General features: G+C 36.5%; 1 protein-coding gene across 1 annotated transcript in view; it reads right to left on the reverse strand.

Moving 5' to 3' along the window:
• LOC150095344 (dystrobrevin beta-like) overlaps positions 1-21,963 on the reverse strand; it is a 243,568-nt gene that overhangs the window by 192,204 nt on the left and 29,401 nt on the right. The window contains 1 exon segment of the mRNA XM_090410663.1: positions 7,452-7,537. Within this exon segment, the coding sequence (XP_090266789.1) occupies positions 7,452-7,537 (86 nt within the window).

Consider the following 21,963-nt stretch of genomic DNA (forward strand, 5'->3'; position numbering starts at 1 on the left):
GGCATGCAGTCAGGATACATATCCATACTTGAAGTAGAAAAAGCCATCAAAGGCTTGAAATTTGGAAAGGCAACAGGAGTAGATGATATTCGACCAGAAATGCTGAAGTATGGTGGTATAAAAATCTTATAGTGGCTGCACTGCATAGTTCAGAATGCCTGGACAGAGGAACAAATTCCCAATGATTGTAGTAGAGCTCTCGTAGTATCCATATATAAAAAGGGAAATAAAACTGAATATGAGAAGTATATCCCTATTGAGTGTTCCTGGTAAGATTATTATGCTCTATCACAATAAATACAAACTTGTAAGACTCTTAGAATCAGTAGCAGATTTAAAAAAACTAGCATAATCTTAATGAATATGGTTTTGTTAAACTTCCCAACATTTAGGAAACTAATTCATAGACATCCTGCCACTATCCCCTCATAATATTTTACTCTTTATATAATCTAATTTCACTTATTATTTTTTGTGTGTGTTATTACAATTTCAACAAAATTCTGTATTCTGAAGATGTCTGTTACAGAGACAAAATATTGAAACGATTAAATCTTTTTGCAGATCAATTATTTCAATTTGTGCTATAGTTATACAATTAAATTATATTATAATAGAGAGAACCATCAGCACTCAACTCCTGTGCTGCCTTGAAGGCTCATCTAATAACTACCACCAGTGTGGTTTCCATCACTGTCAATCAATAGAAAAATCTGCTTACTTATGTTCACTTATTTCTGGACAAATGGCAGTGAAAAGTTTGCAGATCTCGAATGGCTGCCTTTGATATCTCTAAGGCATTTGACTGGGTTTGGCACAAAGGTCTATTTAAGTAAACTCCCATCATTTGGTCTCCAACTTCTGTAATTGGGTTGCCAAATTTCTGAATGGATGCATATTTCATATGGATGCTTTCTTACTGTCTAATTATGCAACTAAGGCTGGGATACCACAAGGCTCTGTTCTTTCATCTACACTCCAGCTCAAATCCAATACACAGTTTCATTGATGACAGTACACTGCACTCCTCCAGAACACCTTAACCTTTTCTACTCTAAATTATGATCTCCAAAACATTCATCAATAGGGTTTGGATAACCTTGTTAAGTTCCATGCTAGCAAAGAAAATAATCATTTTCTTCAGTCTTAGACAATGCCCAACTCTCTATTTAAGATGAGATTAATCCTTTTAGGATTACTCTAATGCAAGCATATCACAAATACTGCCTTCTTCACATCCAAAAAATTAGGCTTCCTATTTCACTCAAAGAATTACTTTACATCCCATGAATAACTTGTTTGTCTTCATTTTAAATTATTTTGTTGCTCTGCAGAGAAATTATATTTCAGAGTATTTCTTAATTCATTCTGTATCATCTATTAATGGACCAATAATAAAAACAGTGAAAGATTATTCTATATTTTGGAATGTTAGAAGTAGTGAATGTGTGTATGGAGATGGTCAGTATGGGAATTGGATAGTCTTGAATGTACAGGATGTAGTTAAGTCTGAAGAAATGGATTGGTTAAGTGGTGATAAAGGCAACTGGGAATGATTAGGTATGAGGAAATCACAACCTACAAGTGGCATGGGTAGGACCAGTTATAGACCTAAAAGTGAATTGTTGTGCTTATTTATAAATGCCAGGAGTATCAGAAATAAGGGAAATGAAATTATTACATTGATGAATTTACTCACACAAAAATTGTTAGAAAAAGCAAAACATGGTTGGATAAGGATGATATACTGATGTGAACAGAAATTGAATGGTATGATGTTTTCTGTGAGATAGAAAGGACAATGGGGAAAGGGGGTCTGTTGAATGGAAAGTGAATTATGTCCATGCAAAGTGGAGATGCAAGTCTAAATAGTGGCAATGATTTTAAGGTTGAAAGGAGGAGATATTTAGTCAGATGCTTCTATAGGCAAGGAAATATGGAGGGTGGTGATGATGAAAAAACGTACAGTATAAGCAACTTGGATTAAGTGAACAAGGGAAGGATGATCATATGGGTGATTTAAATTATGGCAGTATAGATTATAGTGAAGAGATACATTTGGGAATAAGAAAAATGAATTTTTTGAGAGACAACTATCTCAGGCGATACGTAAAGGAGGGCACACAAGAATTGAGAGTTTTAGAGGATGTGATTGTGAGTGGGAGTTTTGCACTTCACTCCAGTTGGTGAGAAAGAGATCATGAAGTGATCACCTGGGTTGTGACCAGCCATATTTAGACTTCTCTGAGAAAAGGATATATGTGGAACTATAAGGCTGGTGATTATGAAAAGCTCAGGAGACAGCCTGGAGCTATAGCATGTAATGAGGTAAAAAGTGGGAAGGAGATAAATGCTGCATGGGAACTGACCAAAAAATATTTAATAACATCGATGTGTGAATGTGTTCTGAAGGTCAAAAGCCTGAATAAAGGTGTCACATGGATGAATAAAGGGATTAAGCATGAAATTTGGAAGAAGAGAATACTGTGGTGGCAGCACAAGATGAATAATGGTAGCAATTGCATGTGGAATATAAAAAGCAAGCCTGGAAGGTGACCCAATTGGTAAAAACAGGAAAACACTATGAACAGAAATGAAAATTAACTATTATTTAGATATTGGTCAAGTGTAGTTGAATAACTAATTTTCGTAATTTTCGTTTCTTTGCTTTCCTGATTGTACCCTGATGAAGCCAACAGCACAAGCCGGCGAAACTAGTTGGTAATTAAATTAGTTATTCACCTACACTTGACCAATATCTAAATAATAGTTAATTTTCATTAATCTTTGTGGTCAAGAATTAACAATTTCTATTATGAACAGAAATTAGCAAATCAAGCCAAGAAAAACCCTAGAGAGTTTTTCAGATATGTGGTGAGTAGAAGGAAAAATGATTATGGTAAGATGATGTTAATGAATGAAATTGGTAAAATAGAACTGCTGCAGAAGACATTGTTGAGATATTCAGTGAACCATATATGTTATTATTATTATTCCTGACACCTCCAAGGAGTCCGAAGACTCATCGCGGGAGGACACCTACAGCTTTCTCAACCACTACACCGTACCTCTACTACGAATCATCTCCATCAACGCCATCTACTGGCCACCACCAGAATCATGAAAAACTCAAGTGTAGAGGACATAGGACAGGATGGTTTAATTGTGAGTGAGCAGGAGGTGCAATATATGAGGAAATAAAAAAGCTTGATGTGAATAAGAGGATAGGATTTGATAACATATCACCACGTGTCTTAAGGAAATGTTCCAGGGAATTGACAGTAGCAGTGGAATGTTTATTTAATAAGAATCTTACAATAGTACAGGTTCCAAGAAAGTGGAAAGAAGGTAAAGTTGTTCTACACACAAAGGTGGTGATAAGGCTGTGGCTACAAATTCTAAGCCAATCTGTGTATCTGAAGTTGAGGTTAAGGTATTGGAGAGAATGATGAGACAAATGGGTTGATAACAGTAGTATTCTCTGTGGTTATCAGCATGGGTTTGTTAAAACATGATCATGTTTTATTAACTTATGTACTATAATAAGATGACAAATGCCTAGGACAAGGGAGATGCATATATAGTGATAAACTTAGATTTTGCAAAAGCTTTTGATAGACTGCCACATGACAACCTGTTAAATAAACTGAAATGGATGGGATTGGATAACAGACTTCTGAGTTGGATCAGTGACTGGCAATCAGATAGGCAGGGCCGCCCCTAGGAATTTCGCCACCCCATGCAGTAGCATATTTTCCGCCCCTCGCCCCTTATTTTTCATATAGTTTATGCCAATTTTGCCGCCATGTGCAAATACACATTTTGCACCATCAGTAGATAGGCATCATAAAGTTGTATATGGGGGAGGGGGGGGGGGTTCAGTATCCTAAAAGAGGAAGGTCACTAATGGTGAGCTGCAGGAGTCAGTTTTGGAACTATTATTGTTCAATTTGTATATTAATGATATTGGGATGGGTTTAACTGGTGATATGCAACTGTTCGCAGATGATACAAAATTGGCAAGAGAATGCAAAGTCAAGCACACATTATAGCCTTACAAGAGGACTTGAATAGATTGCATGAATGGGCAGGAAAGTGGAACTATCCATCCAATGTTGCAAAGCATAAGGGTTTAAAATTTGGTAAACAGTGATAAGATATGTGCACAAATTCACATGTAGAGAAGAGGCAAGGAATAAGAAAGTCTCACTGACTATGTTATTGTTGACAGTGATGTTTTCTCCCTGGTGCAGGACACCAGAGTGTACAGAGGATTTGAAATTGGAAGTGACCACTATTCAGTCTTGAGCAGGATAAAATTGAATTTCATATTGAAAAGAATAACATGTAAGAAAGTTTTAAAGCGAATAAAAGTTGAGCAGCTCTCAGATGTGAACTGTAGACTAAAATACACAAAGATTATTGAAAAAAAAAATTAAACGGTTTGAGAATAGGAATCAAACCTTGGAGATTCAGTGGCAAGCCTTGAAGAAAGCCCTGATTGATTCAGCTAGAGAGGCATGTGGTGAAGTTGTCTGTAAGGATAGAAAAATCAGAACTCCATGGTGGACACAGGAAGTTAAAGAGGCAGTGAAAGAAAACAAGAAAGCATATCAAAAGTTCCTGGTAAATAAGTCAGCATGTGCTCTTAGAGAATACAGAGACAAATGCAAGAATGCTAAACACTGTGTAAAACTAGCTAAACAAAAGTCATGGGAGGACTTTGGCAAGAATATAGAAAATAAATATCAAGAAGGTGGCAAAATATTCTGGAGGTTGTTGAAGAAGCTTAGGAATGGAGGAAAGAGTGCTGTAAAAGGAGTTAGAGATGATAAAGGTGACATGAAAATGATATCCTTGAAAGTATGGAGTAATTACTTTGAAAATTTGCTAAATGAAACAAGCAGTGATGACAGCACAGTGATAAAAAACACTGACCAGGCATGCAGTCAGGAATACATATTCATACTTGAAGTAGAAAAAGCCATCAAAGGCTTGAAATGTGGAAAGGCAGCAGCAGTAGATGATATTCGACCAGAAATGCGGAAGTATGGTGGTATAAAAATCTTACATTGGCTGCACTGCATAGTTCAGAAAGCCTGGACAGAGGGACGAATTCCCGATGATTGGAGTAGAGCTCTCATAGTACCCATATATAAAAAGGGAAATAAAACTGAATGTGAGAATTACAGAAGTATTTCCCTGGCAAGATCTATGCAAGTATACTTGAGAAACGATTGAGAAGAATTGTGGAAGAAAAGCTGGGTGAAGAACAAGCTGGATTCAGGCCAAATAGAGGCTGTCCGGATCAGATCTTCACTTTACGACAAATAGTTGAGAAAGCATGGGAATATAACAAAGATCTGTATTTAAGTTTTGTCGATTTGGAAAAGGCATATGACAAGGCGCTAAGAGAGAAGCTATTCAATATACTACAGTTATATGGTGTCAATGGGGCATTATATCAAGTCAAGCAATACTTAGTCTTTATTTGAGTTGTAAGTCAGTAGTTAGAATTGAAGTACAGGAAGGTGGTTTAATGTTAAATCTGGTGTGAGACAAGGATGTACATTATCCCCTCTGTTATTATCTATATGGAACACATTATGAAGGAAAGTGGTATTAAACATGATATCAAAATTGGAGATGTTAATGTCAGCTCTTTGCTTTATGTGGATGATGTTATACTTCTAAATAAATCCACTACAAGTCTGCAAGATTCTCTGACTAAATTGAATAACTGTTGTAATAGATATGGTATGAAGGTCAGCAATAAAAAGATAAACACAATGAAAATAGGCTGAATCATTGAAAATGTCAACTGTGTTGTTAATGGAGACCTGTGGAACAAGTAAAATATTTCAGCTACTTTGGCACGATTTTTAGTAAAGATGGTAAATTAAATATATAAATAGACAACAGAATCAACAAAGCTGGTATGGTGGGAAGTCAACTGAATAAATTCATATGGAATAAGAGAGAAATTAGTTGGAACACTAAATTAGCTGTATACAAGACAGTGTTCCAACCAGTTTTAACTTATGGATCTGAGAGCTGGGTCAGAAGTAAAACACTTAACCAAAGACTAGAGACCGCAGATGAGATGAGAGTTCTGAGAAAGATTAGAGGCTTGAACAGATGGCATCAATGGCAATATCATATTAAAAACGAGGATATTAGGAAAGAACTTGACATTGTCAGCATCCAGGAATGTGTTAGCAGAGCTAATCTCAGGTGGTATGGTCATTTAAACAAAATGGGCGAAGAAAGATTAGCAAAACAAGTGTTCTCTACCAGGTTGGCAGCAAAACGACTCAGAGGAAGACCAAGATATAGGTGGATCAATACGGTACAAAGTGCCTTAGACGATAGAAATATAAGATCTGATAATGTTGGAGTCTTGACAAGTAACAGACTGATTTGGAGGAAAATTGCAGATAGGAAATTAGTAATGATATAATTTTTTCATGTAGTACTATCATATCCTGTACATCCCTTGAGGGTACATGGCAGGAATTTGATTATGATGATGATAAGATGCAAAGTACACACTTGGTGGGGAAACTTTAAAGGAGGTAGAGGAGATGAGAGATCTATGAGTGTGGACATTCAGGAACCACATTGCACAAGTTGTGAATCATCACATCTGATAATGGCAATGATGCAGAGGACTTGACGTGCAAAAATAAAGAGGTTATGATTCCATTGCATAAGGCTTTATTTAATAAGGCCTCATATGGATTACTGCACACAGATTTGGCCACCAGGTTTTTATGGTGACAAGGATATGTTAGAAAGAATCCAGAGAAGCACAAAGCTGGTTAGTGGTCTTTGGAGTGTGAAGTATGAAGACAGATTGAAAGAATATGAACTGCAAAGCATCATGAATAAGAAGAGGAGGGGGGGGAGGTATGATTGAGATATATAAATTAGTCAGGGATTATTATCAGGTTGACATGGAAGAAATTTTTCATAGAATGGGAGAGGGGGAATAGAACAAAAGGCCATCTCCAGAAAATGTATAAGGAGGGTGTGAGCAGAGGAGTGAAGCGAAGATTATTTGAATGGAGAGTGGTTGTGAGTGAAATGCATTGCCTTAGTGTTGCGAATGTAGTCACAGTGAATCAGTTGAAAGCATGGTTGGATGAGCTTTCAATGTGTGATAGTATATACCACTCCTATGATGAATTTCTGATTCTATGGAGGTCAAATATTAACAACAATAATAATAACAATATTTTATTATTAGTTGTTATTGTGATAGAATATCATCCATATTTATTGCTATAATAAACAAGAGGTGATATCTGATAAAAAATGATGTAAACTATTCAGAATAAAGTTTTAAAATTATTTTCATATTGATTAAAATGAATTTATTACTATATTTTCTGATGTAATTCATGACAAGATATTTACTTCTTACAACTAAACAAACTGCAGCAACTCACAACGTAGTTTATCTGTCAGCTTCCCTGAGCAGATGGTAGCCAAGGCAATCTTTACTGAGAAAACTCTTATCTTGCCCACATCATCTCTGAAAAGAAATTAAGCAAAGTATTCATATTTCAAAGGAAGATATTTCTACGTTTATTTTTATTCCCTAATCATTAACAGTTATAGGAATGCATACTACTTATTAATAATTCATATATTTCAAGGAATCATTCATTCGAAATTATGATCAATATGAGCACCTTATATTATCTGAAGTGATAATGTTGATTAATATCATTTTTGTCATGTTGTACCATCATTTTGTATATTGGTTTAAGCCAATAAGAATACAATTTGGTCGGCTAAATCCCAAATTGCCAGCCCATCCTTGTTCGTTCAGTATCCAGGTAGATACCCAACAAGGTGCACCACAAGAAGGTGAGGATTGGACATTAGGTCAGAAGCCCTGGTCGGTTCTCCACATTCCTTTATAGGCTGTGTGGAGGTCTCCTTTCAGTTATACAGTTTTGACCCTTATTAGTGAAGTTGAAAGAATAAGAGAGAAATTAGTCGGAACACTAAATTAGCTGTATACAAGACAGTGTCCAAACCAGTTTTAACTTATGGATCCGAGAGCTGGGTCAGAAGTAAAATACTTGACCAAAGACTAAAGACTGTAATATGAGAGTCCTGAGAAAGATTAAAAGGCATGAACAGATGGCATCAATGGCAATAGCATTAAAAACAAGGATATTAGGAAAGAACTTGACATTGTCAGCATCCAGGAATGTGTTAGCAGAGCTAGTCTCAGGTGGCATGGTTACTTAAACAGAATGGGCAAGGAAAGATTAGCAAAGCAAGTGTTCTCTGCCAGGTTGGCAGCAAAACAACTCAGAGGAAGACCAAGATATAGGTGTATCGATACGGTACAAAGTGCCTTAGATGGTAGAAATATAAGATCTGATAATGTTGGAGTCTTGACAAGTAACAGACTGATTTGGAGGAAAATTGTAGATAGGAAGTTAGTAATAATGTAAATTTTTCATGTAGTACTATCATATCCTGTAAACCCCTTGAGGGTACATGTCAGGAATTTGATGATGATCATTTTTGTCATAAAGATCAAATTGCATGTTCTATATACAAAAACTGTGCACCAATTTCAAATCTATAATTTGAAAGTTCTTTTCTCTCACATATATCGATTTTAAGATATGAATAATCACATTTGAATAATATTAGCTTAACCTCAAAAAGAGTAAAGAAACAGACCTCATATTTCATTTTGAATATGGGAAAATGTTATCAAGAGAAACAAAATCAAATTTAACAATCCTTGAAATTAACCATATCACTTACACATCATACAAAACGATAGAACTTTAATGGTATGTTATATAATATGCTATAACCTAAATATCTGTATTGACAAGTTTGACAGCATGCAAATGTGGCTCATTCATATTATGTTTGAATTTTGTCCCATAATACATTACTATAGACAATATAGTCAAACATATCTTAAATGTGTGAATGACAGTAACAGTAATTGTGAGGTTGGTAATTATTTTTTTCCCTAAGATCCCATTGAGTCAAAAACTCAACTAAGAGGTCTTGTTGTCATACACGCAGCTCATCATACGGCATCTTAAACACACTCAAATTCTCTACAGACAAGGCATTCCAATCATTCTCAACTCTGTGTGCAAAAAACCTGCTTCTCACTAACATGCTCACGCCCTCCTTATACAGCTTCCAGGGATGACCTCTTGTTGTCCCCTGATCTCCCACCATTTTCTGTAAAACCACTTCAACACTGATCCTATAACAACCCTTGACTTGTATGTCTCTATCAAATCACTCCTCTTCCTCCTATCCACTAGACTCTGAAGATTGCATCTTCTCAACCTTTCCTCATATTCAACATTCCAGACAACAGAAACACTACCTTAGTCAGTTGCCTCTGGGCCCTTTCCAACATCTCTTTGTCCTTTTGAAAACCAGGTGACCAAATCTGTGCACAGTATTCCATGTGCAGGCTAATCAGAGACAATGGAACAAGAATCTCCTTACTTCTACAAGTCCTCTGCATCATTTCCAGAATTCAATGTGTCGTCCTCACAATTCTGGCAATGTGTCTTCTACATTTTAGATCCTTATCCAACATCACTCCAATTTCTTCCACTTCCAACAATATATTCCCACCAAACATAAATTCTACATCCCATCTTTGTTTCCCAAAATTTAAAACCATACATTTTGCAAAAGTGAACTGTCATCCCCACTCCTGTGCCCATTTACTTAATATATTCAAGTCTTTTTGTAAGGCCACAATACCTGCTCTACTCTTCATAGTTGATCCAAACTTAGCATCATCTGCAAGCAACTGAATATCCCCATCCAAATCTTTACCAATATCATTGACACACAGGTTAAACAGCAATGGCCCTAAAACAGACCCCTGAGGAACACCACTAGCGACTTTCCTCTTCTGGGATACTGCTCCCCCACATATAACTTGCTAATACCTATCAGATTGGCTATCTGGTAGGTATTAGGTATTGGTCCAATTCACTAATTTAATATCCAACACTACCTGCTCTAGTTTGACTAGCAACTTACCATGCAATAATCAATCAAAAGCCTTTGCAAATATAAGTATACTACTGTGCATCCCTCTCCTCTGTCCAATGAAGCAGTCACTTTATTGTAATAAGTAAGTAGATTACTAAAGCATGATCTTTTAGCAAATCCATGCTCTCTATCAAAAGATAATACCATTGCTGTCAACTCAATTCTGGATCCTGGTTCTCACCAGCCTCTTGAACACTTGAACCACAACATCTGACACACACAGATAGGCCAATAATTTGATACTTGAGATCCATCAAGTCCCTTACGAAGTACCACAATCCTGCCCTCCTTCCACTCCTTTGGAACTGGACCCAGAGCAAAATTCATATTATACAAATATGTCAAGGTAGATGCCAACTCCCTGGCACATTACTTCCAAATACATGGTGATATTATAAAGTCCCACAGCCTTATTCAACATCAGGTTTGCTCAACTCCCAATATATCTCTTGTTCACTTACACTCAGTCTCTCCTCCTCACCATCAACTGCTCTCAAACTCTCCATGATGTTACATTCACAAGAATGAAAGACCTTTATGAAATGCTCATTAAGTATCTCAACTATATCCTTCATTGTGGTTGTTCTTATACCATTTTCTCCAATCAATGTTATCCTTCCATAATCTTTTTTTTTTTTTTTTTTTTTTTTTGCTGGCTACATATCAAAATAACTCCCTTAGTATTCTTTTTGGCTTCATTAGCTAACTGCTGCTCATACTTTACTTTTGCTACTCTTACCAACTAAGTCCTTGCCCGTTCTTTGTAATCCTCGTGTAATTGATTATTACCACTCCTCTTATGCTGCCTTCATAATGTCTTTTTTCCATGGTATCGCATGTTTAATCTTTTCATTCATCCATTTCACACGTACCAGATTTAACCTTCTGACCCTTGGAATACATTTAGACATTGCTTCTACTAGACAGCTCTTGAATATCCCCCAGGTGGCACTGATCTACCAGCTAACTCCTCATTCCATGCTACACCTGTAAGTTGTCTCCTGAGCTCCTCATAATCACCAGCCTTGTAGTTACACATATACCCATTCCTCACAGAGGTCCTCACACTGCAGGCAAACACCCAGGTAATTACTTCATAGTCACTCTCACGAACTTCAGGGTGATTTGACACCTCATTTATAATTACATTCTCTGATGAGATGATCAAATCCAAGACCCTCATATCTTCATGTTCCCTCTGTTACATACTGTCTGAGGTAGTTGGCTGTGCAAAACTCAAGAAACTCATTTTCTTTACTTCCAGTTGCTATATCATCACCCCAGTCTATATTGCCATAATTAAAATTACCCATAATGATCACCCTTTTCTTATTTGCTTGGCTAATTTGATTATACATTTCAGGGTCATTACAATCCACATTACTAGGTCTGTAGCAACATCCAACAAAAGGATTTCATTGTATTCACCTCTGTCTCACACCAAAATGACTCAAAATCACTGGCACTATTTCCCTCTTGCATCTATACCTTATATTGACATAACTCTATCTCTATCATCAATAGCACCCCCCCCTCCCTTTCTATCTTCATGATACAATCATACCCTTCCATCTCTATTCCTGTCAGGATGTCATCCTCATCCAACCATGTCTCACTTATTCCAATAATTCTTGGGTGAACAGACTTAATTAATGCAACCATTTCATTTGCCTTGTTTCTTACACTTCTAGCATTTGTATACAAACACAGCAGCTCATTTCTGAATCTATAGAAAGTTCCACTGATACCACTTATTAGATATGACCTCTCCATGCTTAACTCGAGCCATTTCTTTTTCTTCTTATTCATCTTAGAACCTTCTTCAAATCCAACTGTTTTCCTTTGATCCCAGGTCATCCCCCTTCTCTTTTTTTGTCTACACACGCATTCACATCCTCTTGGAGCATTAACCTTTTTTGCACTGTGTTTCCCTGTCCAGCCTGAGTCCCTCCCCCCATTTCCCTGTTTGTCTTGCACACTTATTCTCTCATTATCTATATGCATGCTACTCACTTCTTCATTCATACTCTCCTGCTCTTTCACATCACTTCTAACTTGATCAGATTCATTTCTCTACCTTCTAGCAGCAGTTTCTCCAAGTAACTCACACCAAAACCATTCAAATGCAGTCCATCACTCGTATACAGTTCAATTCGTTCTTCAAACTCATTCCACACATTCACAAACTGCACTCCTTTCTTCTCACACATTTCTGCTAACATATCATTCACAATCTTTGCTCTCCACCTCATTTCATCACTGTCATACCTGGCCAACACACTAACTTTCCTATCACACTATTATCTTTTATCCATCTCAACAAACTCCTGATATCCAATCTGATGTGTTTTTTGTTCCCAGTCAAGTCGTTTGTCCCTATTACCACAACCAACTCATTTGCTTGCTTACTTCTCAAATCCAATGTCTCAATCACTATTCATTCTACCTCCAGGAAAACAAACCTTGTGCATCCTCTCACCCACAATACCTCTAATAATTGAATCTCAATACAATGCCACTTGCAAGTCTTTAGTTACCTCTTTCATACTGAAATTACTTGTTTTCATCATTTTCACTCTTCCATACATATCCCGAATTCTCTTAACTTCACTCCACATCCATTGTATATCTTGCCTCATCTTAACCAACTCAACTTTCAAATCTTGTGTCACATTTTCGCTCTTGTTCACTCTCCCAATTTCATTGCTAGCCATACATGCTCGTTTGCAGTCAACGTCTCTCACCATGCTACCTTTAATTGCTCTCTGTTTTTTCAAAGACAGAAAAAGAAAGACTAAAGCAATACATTCGTATTACTTTAGTCTTTCTTACCATTGATTGTTAATTTTATCAAATCGCTCATTTGCTTTTCCAAAACTTTACCATTTCTTCACTGCTCTTTTACACTGTCCCTCTTTTCTATAAGAGGAGTACTGATCCTCCTCGTGGCATGCTTGCTACTAACAATTTCAGTTACCAATGCATTACCACTCATCAAGCCCTCATTCAGCTCGCACTGTGCACACACACTCTCCCACCATCCGCCTTAAATACACATAATTTATCTACATAATCGAACAAATACATATAGCACACCTCACATTTCGTGAAATGACTGAAATCAAAATTAAATTCCTTTAAAGACAAAGCTGCCACCATCTTTCCTTATTATGCAAGTTCCTCAAGGGAATCTGAAAAACTTATTAAGAGAGGGTTCTCCTAGTCACAATGCCTAGATACCTATCATCTCTCTCTGTGAACCAAGTTCTTTCAATGAACTCATTCAGTGAGAAGAACCTAGATCTCACATACCTCATAACCTCACATCTTTACTCAGCTTTCAGAGATGACCCTAAGTTCTCCTCCCATCTGCTATAAGCTGCACTTGTATCTATACGATAAGATCCCCCTTATCAATATGTATGTTTCTATCAAATCGCCTCTCCTCTACCTATTTCTCAAATTTTGAAGACCACCTTCCTCAATATGTCCTCATATGCACAATTCCAAAGGTTAGATATCTTGATTGCCTGCCACTGGATCTCCTCAGAACCCAGATGACTATATTTACGTATAACAGTTCAAATATGGTCTTATCAAAGCCTTATAAAGTGGGAAGAATATCTTCCTTCTTCCTATAAGTTAGTGTTCTCTTCATCAGTGTGCAGTTATATGATGTGATGACTACTTACCCACCTTAGCAATGTGGCCTTAAACTAACTCTGTCCTCTATCACTCCAAAGTCTAGTTTCAATGACTACTTGCAGGAAATTCCCATATTATTATTATTAGACGCCTCCAGGGGGTCCAGACTCATTGAGGGGAGAGTGTGGCAACAACATCAAACGAATGAACCCTTCCAACTACTAACTGCACTCAAACTTGCTTAACTTTTTGCGTGAGCCATTAGTAGTAGAGGCTCTACCAATCGACCAACCTTTTAATGGAGCTTTGCTGCAACTTCTCTGCTTGCAAATTCTTCAGTACAAAATGCATAACCTTACACTGGGGAGCATCATTGCCATTTTCTTATATAAACAACCAGTTCAAATCGGCCTGCAGCAATGCTGCTTTAGCTAAAGGGATACACTGATTCTGCTTTACTCTTTCCAATTTGTATCATCAGCAAATAGCTGAATATTACCCTCTAGATCATCCCCAACATTTTTAACATACAAGATATAAAACAATGGCAAGCCTATTTGCATAGTCATCCTTTGTGTTTCCCCCATTCCATGTGGAATCCTGCCAAATTGAAAAAATCTGGAAATATTGTGGTATATGTCCATTTCCCTTATCCAACTCTTATCACTATTACAGAATATGAACAGCAAGACCTACTTTGAACAAAACCATACTGTCCTATGTAGAGGATCAAAGTCTATTGGCTCAACTCTGGATGCAGGTCCTAACCAACCTCTCCATCATAATGACCACTCCAGAGATAATGATTTGTCTCTAACTGGTTGTATAAATTATAGACAAATTTTAGTCCACATTATATTTTTGTATAATGGAATTATCTTACCCTAATTCAAATAATCAGAAATCATGCTTATGCCTTTTCTGCCCAGCATTTTGACTTTTTTGTTATAATAATATTGTCATTGAGTGAGGAGTAAGCTAGACTGGAATCAGGTGATGCGGCTTTAAATATTGAATATGCCGATTCAAAACAAATTTTAGTGCCAGTATGAAGAAATGTTATTAAGGCCTTTATCAGTGTTACTGGTAAAGGACTCCTATCAATGTTAAAGAAATCCATTCCTGGAATTGTTTTAGGAGAGACAGCATAATTGAGAACTCGAGATAACATAGAAATCTCATCATTTGTTAAAAGGGCATCCAGATATGTTAATGACAGTTTTCCTAGTATCAAGAGAAAAGCAAAAAGAGGTTGATCCATTTTATTGAATATGAAGATTTGCGAATTTAAAATTAGCTTCAATAAGAAGATAATTTTACAGTTGTGAATGGTTCTTTATAATTATAAAGATTGCGAGTCAGCATAGAGTGCTACCAAGAACGTAAGGAAATAAGATTCTGAAAGTTCAGAGGAAACAGTACTAATGTATTATTATTATTAAACAAGTATCCCGATGGAGTCAGAAGACTCATTATGGAAGCTTCATTATTCACGCAATAGCCATCATTCACATAGTACCTATCATACCTCTCCTTAAACTCATTCATTGATAAAGCACCCACAACCACCTCTCAACCCATTCCACCTATCCGCCACCCTCCAAGCAAAAAATCTAGTTCGAATAACAGTTTAACAGTTTTTATTATTCACATCACGTATACAAATTATACTATTCAACTTGTATAATTATGACAATATTTTACAATGCAATTCAATGCACAGTACAATGTTACAAAATAAAATTCAAGTATTACTATCATATTCTGTTAGTACTAACACTTATTTTGGCTATTATTTTATTATGGTTAATAAAAAGTTCATATATGCAAGTAGAATATAATATATTTAGTAACTGGTTTAGAGTAATGTAAGTTAGTTAATGCAAATGTGTAACCAAGGGCCATAGCCATACTCGTTACTAGAAAAGTAATTAGCTCAAAACAGATCCCAAGAGTCCGGGGACCGCATCTAATAGGGCTCCCTTACCAGTTATAATAATGTACACGTTGATATTTTAATTCCTAATTGAATGAACCAATTTGCAAATCAATACCTTAATTGGTTATGATATACGAGTTATAATGATCTCTTATACTATAAGTTTAAAATAATTGTCAACATTCTTTAATCCCATAAAGTAATTTCTCAATCTTTTTCTGAATACATATTCTGAGGTTATAGATTTAATTTCATTTGGAAGTTTATTATAGCTACTCATCGCAATGTACTCTAAAGATTTATGAAAGATTTCTTTGTTAGCCTTAGGTATTTCCAGCATGTTTCGACTGCAGCACAATCCATACTCTACATTATATACCAAGAAACTTTCAGTGTTTCTTTTTACATATAACAGACAACCAGAGATATAGTTTCAGAAATGATAGAATATTATGAACGATATACAGATCATTGGTTGAGTGTGCGAAGTCGGTAGTAGTTATGGCTCTAATTATTCTGTTTTATATTCTTATTAATGGAAGCAGATTGTTATAATAATCTCCGCCCCAACAGGTAATGCCATATTGCAGTGAAGAATTTACCCAGGAATAGTATAAACATCTTAAGAATGCTGCATTTATAAATTTTTTTAACATAATATATTCTGTTAATTATGAACCTAAACTTATTTGTTAAGAAAGTGATGTGGAAGTTCCACTTCAAATTGCTATCGATATGGAGACCCAAATACCTGCCAGTTTTTTTTTTTTTTATTAAGCTACATTTACAATTTAGAGTATCACTAAATTTCCTTTCATGCCATGTTATAGTTATATAATATCCTTGCTAATTACACTCTTACCTTCCACTGGTGACCCACTGTTCTCTCCCTTCTTGCCATTTACTGAAAAATGTCCTCAGTATCAATCCTGCAAAGCCTTTAATAATTTTAATGCTTCTATCATGTCTCCTCTTTTTTTTCGTTTATCAGCTAATTTTTGAAGCCTACAGACCAATCTATTCTCATAGGGAGCATTCTACAGACCTGCCAATCTTTGTCATGTGACTCTAGATTCTCTCCACAACTTATTCATCACCATGAAATCTGGGAATCCAGATCTGTGCACAGTAGTCCAGATGTGGCCTTATTGAGGCCTTTTATAAGAGAATAATAACCTCTCTATCCCTGCTTGTTGGTGAATTCTTCAACAACCAAGTAATTGTGATGTGCTGTTTAGGTTACCTTCACAATATGGTTACCTTGTCCATAATCATGCCTAAGCTGCTGGCCTCATCAGTTTCCTGCAGTTCAGTAACATCAATATAATACACAGCCTTTTATCTTTTTCTAAAGTGCATCATCTTACACTTGGCTGCATTAAACTGGTAACCATTTATCTATGCCCATGCTGCTAGTCTGTTTAAGTCTTCCTGCAGGATCTCTGCATCATTTATCATTGCTCTTCCCAGTTTAGCATCATTAGCCAACAACTGAATATTTCCTGTCAAATCAATTTCTATATCACTGATATACAAATTAAACAACAGAAGACCAAGACCGAGCCCTGGTACACCACGTCACCTGCCTTCTCCTGGACTCATCTCCTCCATAAACCACTCTTTGGTATATGTCCATCAGCTACCCTCTAATCCAAATTATCAAATTCCTATCTATCTCCATTTGCTCTAATTTATGCAATAGAGTTCTATGTGGAATCCTGTCAAATGCTTTGCAGAATCTAGCAATATCACTGAGAAGCCATTTTCCTTACCCAACTCCATTGTCACTTGATTATAAAAAGTAAGCAAATTACTAAGGCAAACCCATTCTTTCACAAAACTATGTTGTCCCTTATAAAAATCATCATATCCACCCAGTCCTGAATTGTTTTCACCAATTTCTCTAATAACTTAACCACCACTCCAGATAGTGATTGGCCTATAATTTGCTACTTCTATCTTAGAGCCTCCTTTTATGCAATGGGACTATTTTTGCTATCTTTCCACTCCATTAGCACCTTCCCAGTACTGAGGCTTAAATTAAATAGCTTGGTCAGAGTAGCGCTTATAATTCTGTTGCACATTCTCATAGTTCAATTCTTGTCACGACAGGAGGAATCTTTATCTGGACGATTTCAATCGAAGGTAAGTTAGCCGATCTCATATGGAGGTAGCAGGGTTTTTTCTCCCGGAAACTCTGGTTTTTCATCCTGCATACAGACAAATCGGCCCTTCAGAACACACACAATTTACAGACAAAAAATACTAGTTGTAGTGGTGGTGGGCAGTAGATGGCGTTGATGGAGACGATTCATAGTAGAGATTTGGTGTAGTGGTTGAGACAGTTGTAGGTGTCCTCCCACGACGAGTCTTCAGACTCCTAGGAGGTGTCGGGAATAATAATAATAATACATGGGCCAATATGCCATCTAATCCCACTGCTGAGTTTGCAATGATTCTTCAATATTTTAAGCACCTCCATTTCCTCAATCTCTATTCTCCCATTAGTCAATATCACATTCAGCATTGTGACATTCACCACCTAGACAGATGGTACACCCCTGAAAAATGCTCCCTCAGTAATTCAACTACAGTTATACCCCGAGTTATGTAAGTAATGCATTCCATAAACCTTCACGTAACTTGAATTTTACGTAAGTCGAATTTGTAAATTACATACATACATACTATAAAATGTTCAGTGGCTACTCATACTGTTGTCTTACATTAGTTTTTTTGCCATTAGTCAGATATTTTCCATTGTTAATATTTTTCATTTTTGGGGCGATTAAAAAAAAATCAATTATAAAAAAATGTATCAATTGTATTTGAATAATATATATACTGTAAATATGAAAAATACATAATATAAAAACAAACTGAAATATTCACTTTTCAAATAAAAAAAAAAGTCTTGTGACAGATAAGTTGGCTGTTCTAAGGAATGCTGTTCTGAGTGAAGTTTTACCCCTTTTGATGTTGAAGGCTGAGGGTAGTCGGAGTTGTCATCTTGACTTTGTTGTGAATGGCATCTCACAAACATGTCTAGAGTAGATTGTGTGGTCACACGCTTCTTGTCCTCGTAGATGGCCTAGTACCAGACATATCACAATAGATACAGTGGCTAACATTTTCAAACAGCTCAGTGTTCTGATTTTAATCAGATTCTAATTTTGTTAATGCCATGTCTATCGAGTTAAAAACCTCAGCTAGTCCCGTCGTTATAAATTTCTTCGTGTCGATTTATTTCCTGAGCTATTGCTGACAGAATTTTCCTGCCTTCATACATACAAATTATTTTCAACTTTTCTTCCAAAATAATTGCAGACCTTTGTTTTTTAGATTTATTAGCAGTGCATTCGGTTTTGTATTTGCATTCCATTTTAAGGGTAAAAAAAACAACGAAACTAACAGTGATAACAAGTGACTGAGCTAACCGCGAGAGGCATCTACTACTGTACTGCAATAAGGCTGTCAAAGAAGCACCTGCACAAAGCTGCAAACATGTTCATACACGCTAGTAGATTTATTACTTAACTACGAATTTACATAAGTCACGTGTTACAAAACTCGAGATGTAACTGTATTTAGTTTGGTTCTGTTACTTCCCCACAATTAGCACTTTTTAAAGTCATCCTTCCATAGTCACTCTTCCCTTTACTTGCCACATAGTGAAAGAGGTCTTTGGGGTTTCTTTTGGACTCATCAGCTAGCATTCTCTCATAATTAGCTTGTTTTCCTTACCATACTAGTCACCCTTCTTATCTGCACCTTATATTGCTTGTGAGCATGCTGATCACCTTTTTCTTATAATCCCTCCACTTTTTCTTTGTGTGCAACTCTTGCTTAATGAAGCTATTCATCCATCTAACTCCTCCTACCAAGGTGACTTGTCAAGGCAATTGTTCTATCATTTTTACATTCTAGCTTATTTCCTTTCCTGTATAATGTCACTAATATCGATTTCACCCACTCCTCTGGCATTTTCCCTTCTCTCCATACCATATGCATAGTTGGTGCATTTCTGTAAGCATACTTTCACCATATTTAATCATTTCTCTAGTGATGTTATCATTACCAGGACTCTTGTTGTGTTTTAGCCATCTTACTGCATTTTCTATCTCTCCTCTTAAAATGACCATAGCATACTCATTAGATGGTAGTGATATCTGCTTCAATTCTTCAGTTTCCCAATGCTATCTAAATCTAGTTTTTCTTCATATAACTCACTACTGTATCTTGTCCACTGCTGTACAATTTAATCTTTACTCATCAATACTTTGTCTTTCTCATCTTTAATTGTGGTCTGTTTAGGTTGCCACCTACTATTAATGGTTCTAATAATTTTGTACACCTTCCTAGTTTTATGCTCTCCATAGTGCTGTTCTATATTATTGCATTGGGCTTCTAATCATTTCATCTTATCCATTTTGACTGCTTTTTTCACTTCATTACACTTTCTTCTATATTGCTCCTCTATTTGTTCTGATGTATCCCTTCTTATATTCAATATTCTTTTCTCCTGTACTAACTTCAGTGTTTCTTGTCTAATCCACTTCTTCTTGATCTTCTCTTCATCTGGTACTGTTTCTTCAACTGCATCTTTTATCGTCTTCATTACTCCCTTCACTCTTAGATTCAATTTTTTTTTTCCTTTGTCCACACTTTTAAGTTTCTCTTCTACCACTGTTCTGTACCTCCTTCCTATTTCTGCTTCACTTATTCTTGCTGTATCTCTTTGTTTCTAATAATGAGGTTTATATTTTCTTTTTAATTTCAACTTGATGTTTGCAATCACTAAAGTATGATCCGAGTCTATATCTGCTCCTTGAAAAGTTCAATGCTGCTGTACTGATCCATCTTCTTTTAATCTTATCGATCATGTTCTTGGTTTTTCCCATCATTTGATCACCACATCCATTTTCTACAGTCCTTTTGTTACAGATCATCTCATGATCCACTGCAAATTCTAACATTTTTTTCACCCCGTTCATTTCTTTCTTCGAAATCATATTTTTCCATGACACTTTCCCAACCATCATTACCTATTCCAACTTTGGCATTCCAATCTCCTTCAATAATTAGTACATCTTGCTTTGGTATTGTTTCTGTTGTCTCTGTCAGATCTTTGTCATAATCACCTGCTTGTAGTTCCACATATATCCCTGCTTAATTGAAAGATCTGCATGTCTGGTAATATCCCAAGTCAAGATGACCTGATCACTTTCTCCATGCAATCAGGCACTCTTGAACCTCGTGCCCCCTCCATTATATGTTGCCTCATAACTCTCAGCAGCTGTATACAAGGTGTGACTATTAAATAATGAGACAAGGTGCACTTTGAATCATGTACTCATAGCAGTGGGATACGCTTACACCGTGAATGACCTTGAAGGTTCTAGAAGCAATTGAGATAAGCATTATTCACTGTCACTCGTAGTTAGCCTGTAGGCAGTTATAAAAGAAACACTTATGACGTCGCTTTGCCAGAATAATGTCTAACACTAAACTCGAGCAGCACATTAATCTCAAATTCCTTGTGAAATTGAAGAAATCACCAACTGAGTGTTTGAAAGTGTTGCAGGAGGTGTACGGTGATAATGTAATGTCACGTGCACCAATGTTTGAATGGCACAAAAGCTTTGCTGACGGTCGAGAAAATGTTGAAGATGATGACCGATTGGGTCGCCCTGTCACAGCAGCAACCGAACAAACCTTTACAAAAATTAACGAAATTGTCTGCAATGATCGCCAATTAAGCATTTGTATGATAGCAGACATGGTGCACATTGATAAGGAGACTGTACGACAAATTTTGCATGAGTAATGAACCCAAGTCTGTGCCAAAATGGTTCCCAAAAACTTGTGTCAAGAGCAGAAATACATCCAGAAACAAATTTGCACTAACATTATGGAACAGCTGATAGTGGAGCCGGACTTGCAGGAGAAGATCATCACATGTGATGAGACATGAATTTTCCAGTATGATCCAGAAACAAAAGATACAATCGATGTACTGGAAAACTCCCATGTCACCGAGAATGAAAAAAGCAAGAATGAACAAGTCAAAACTGAAGGCAATGCTGATAGTTTTTTTTTTTTTATATCAATGGCATGGTAATGGTTGAATGGATATAACAGGGTCAGACAGTTAACCAACATTATTACCCTGAGGTTCTGGTCAAGCTGAGAGGATGGGTGAGGAAGAAGAAGAGACCCGATCCGTGGAACAGCGTTTGGATTCTCCATCAGGACAACGCTCCAACCCACTGTCTGTAAAGCAATATCTGGCTGATAAGAAGATTCTC

Source organism: Typopeltis vanoorti, chromosome 20 (assembly GCF_054136105.1).
Source record: "Typopeltis vanoorti isolate ZY-2024b chromosome 20, IOZ_Tvanoo_1.0, whole genome shotgun sequence".
NCBI lineage: Eukaryota > Metazoa > Arthropoda > Arachnida > Uropygi > Thelyphonidae > Typopeltis > Typopeltis vanoorti.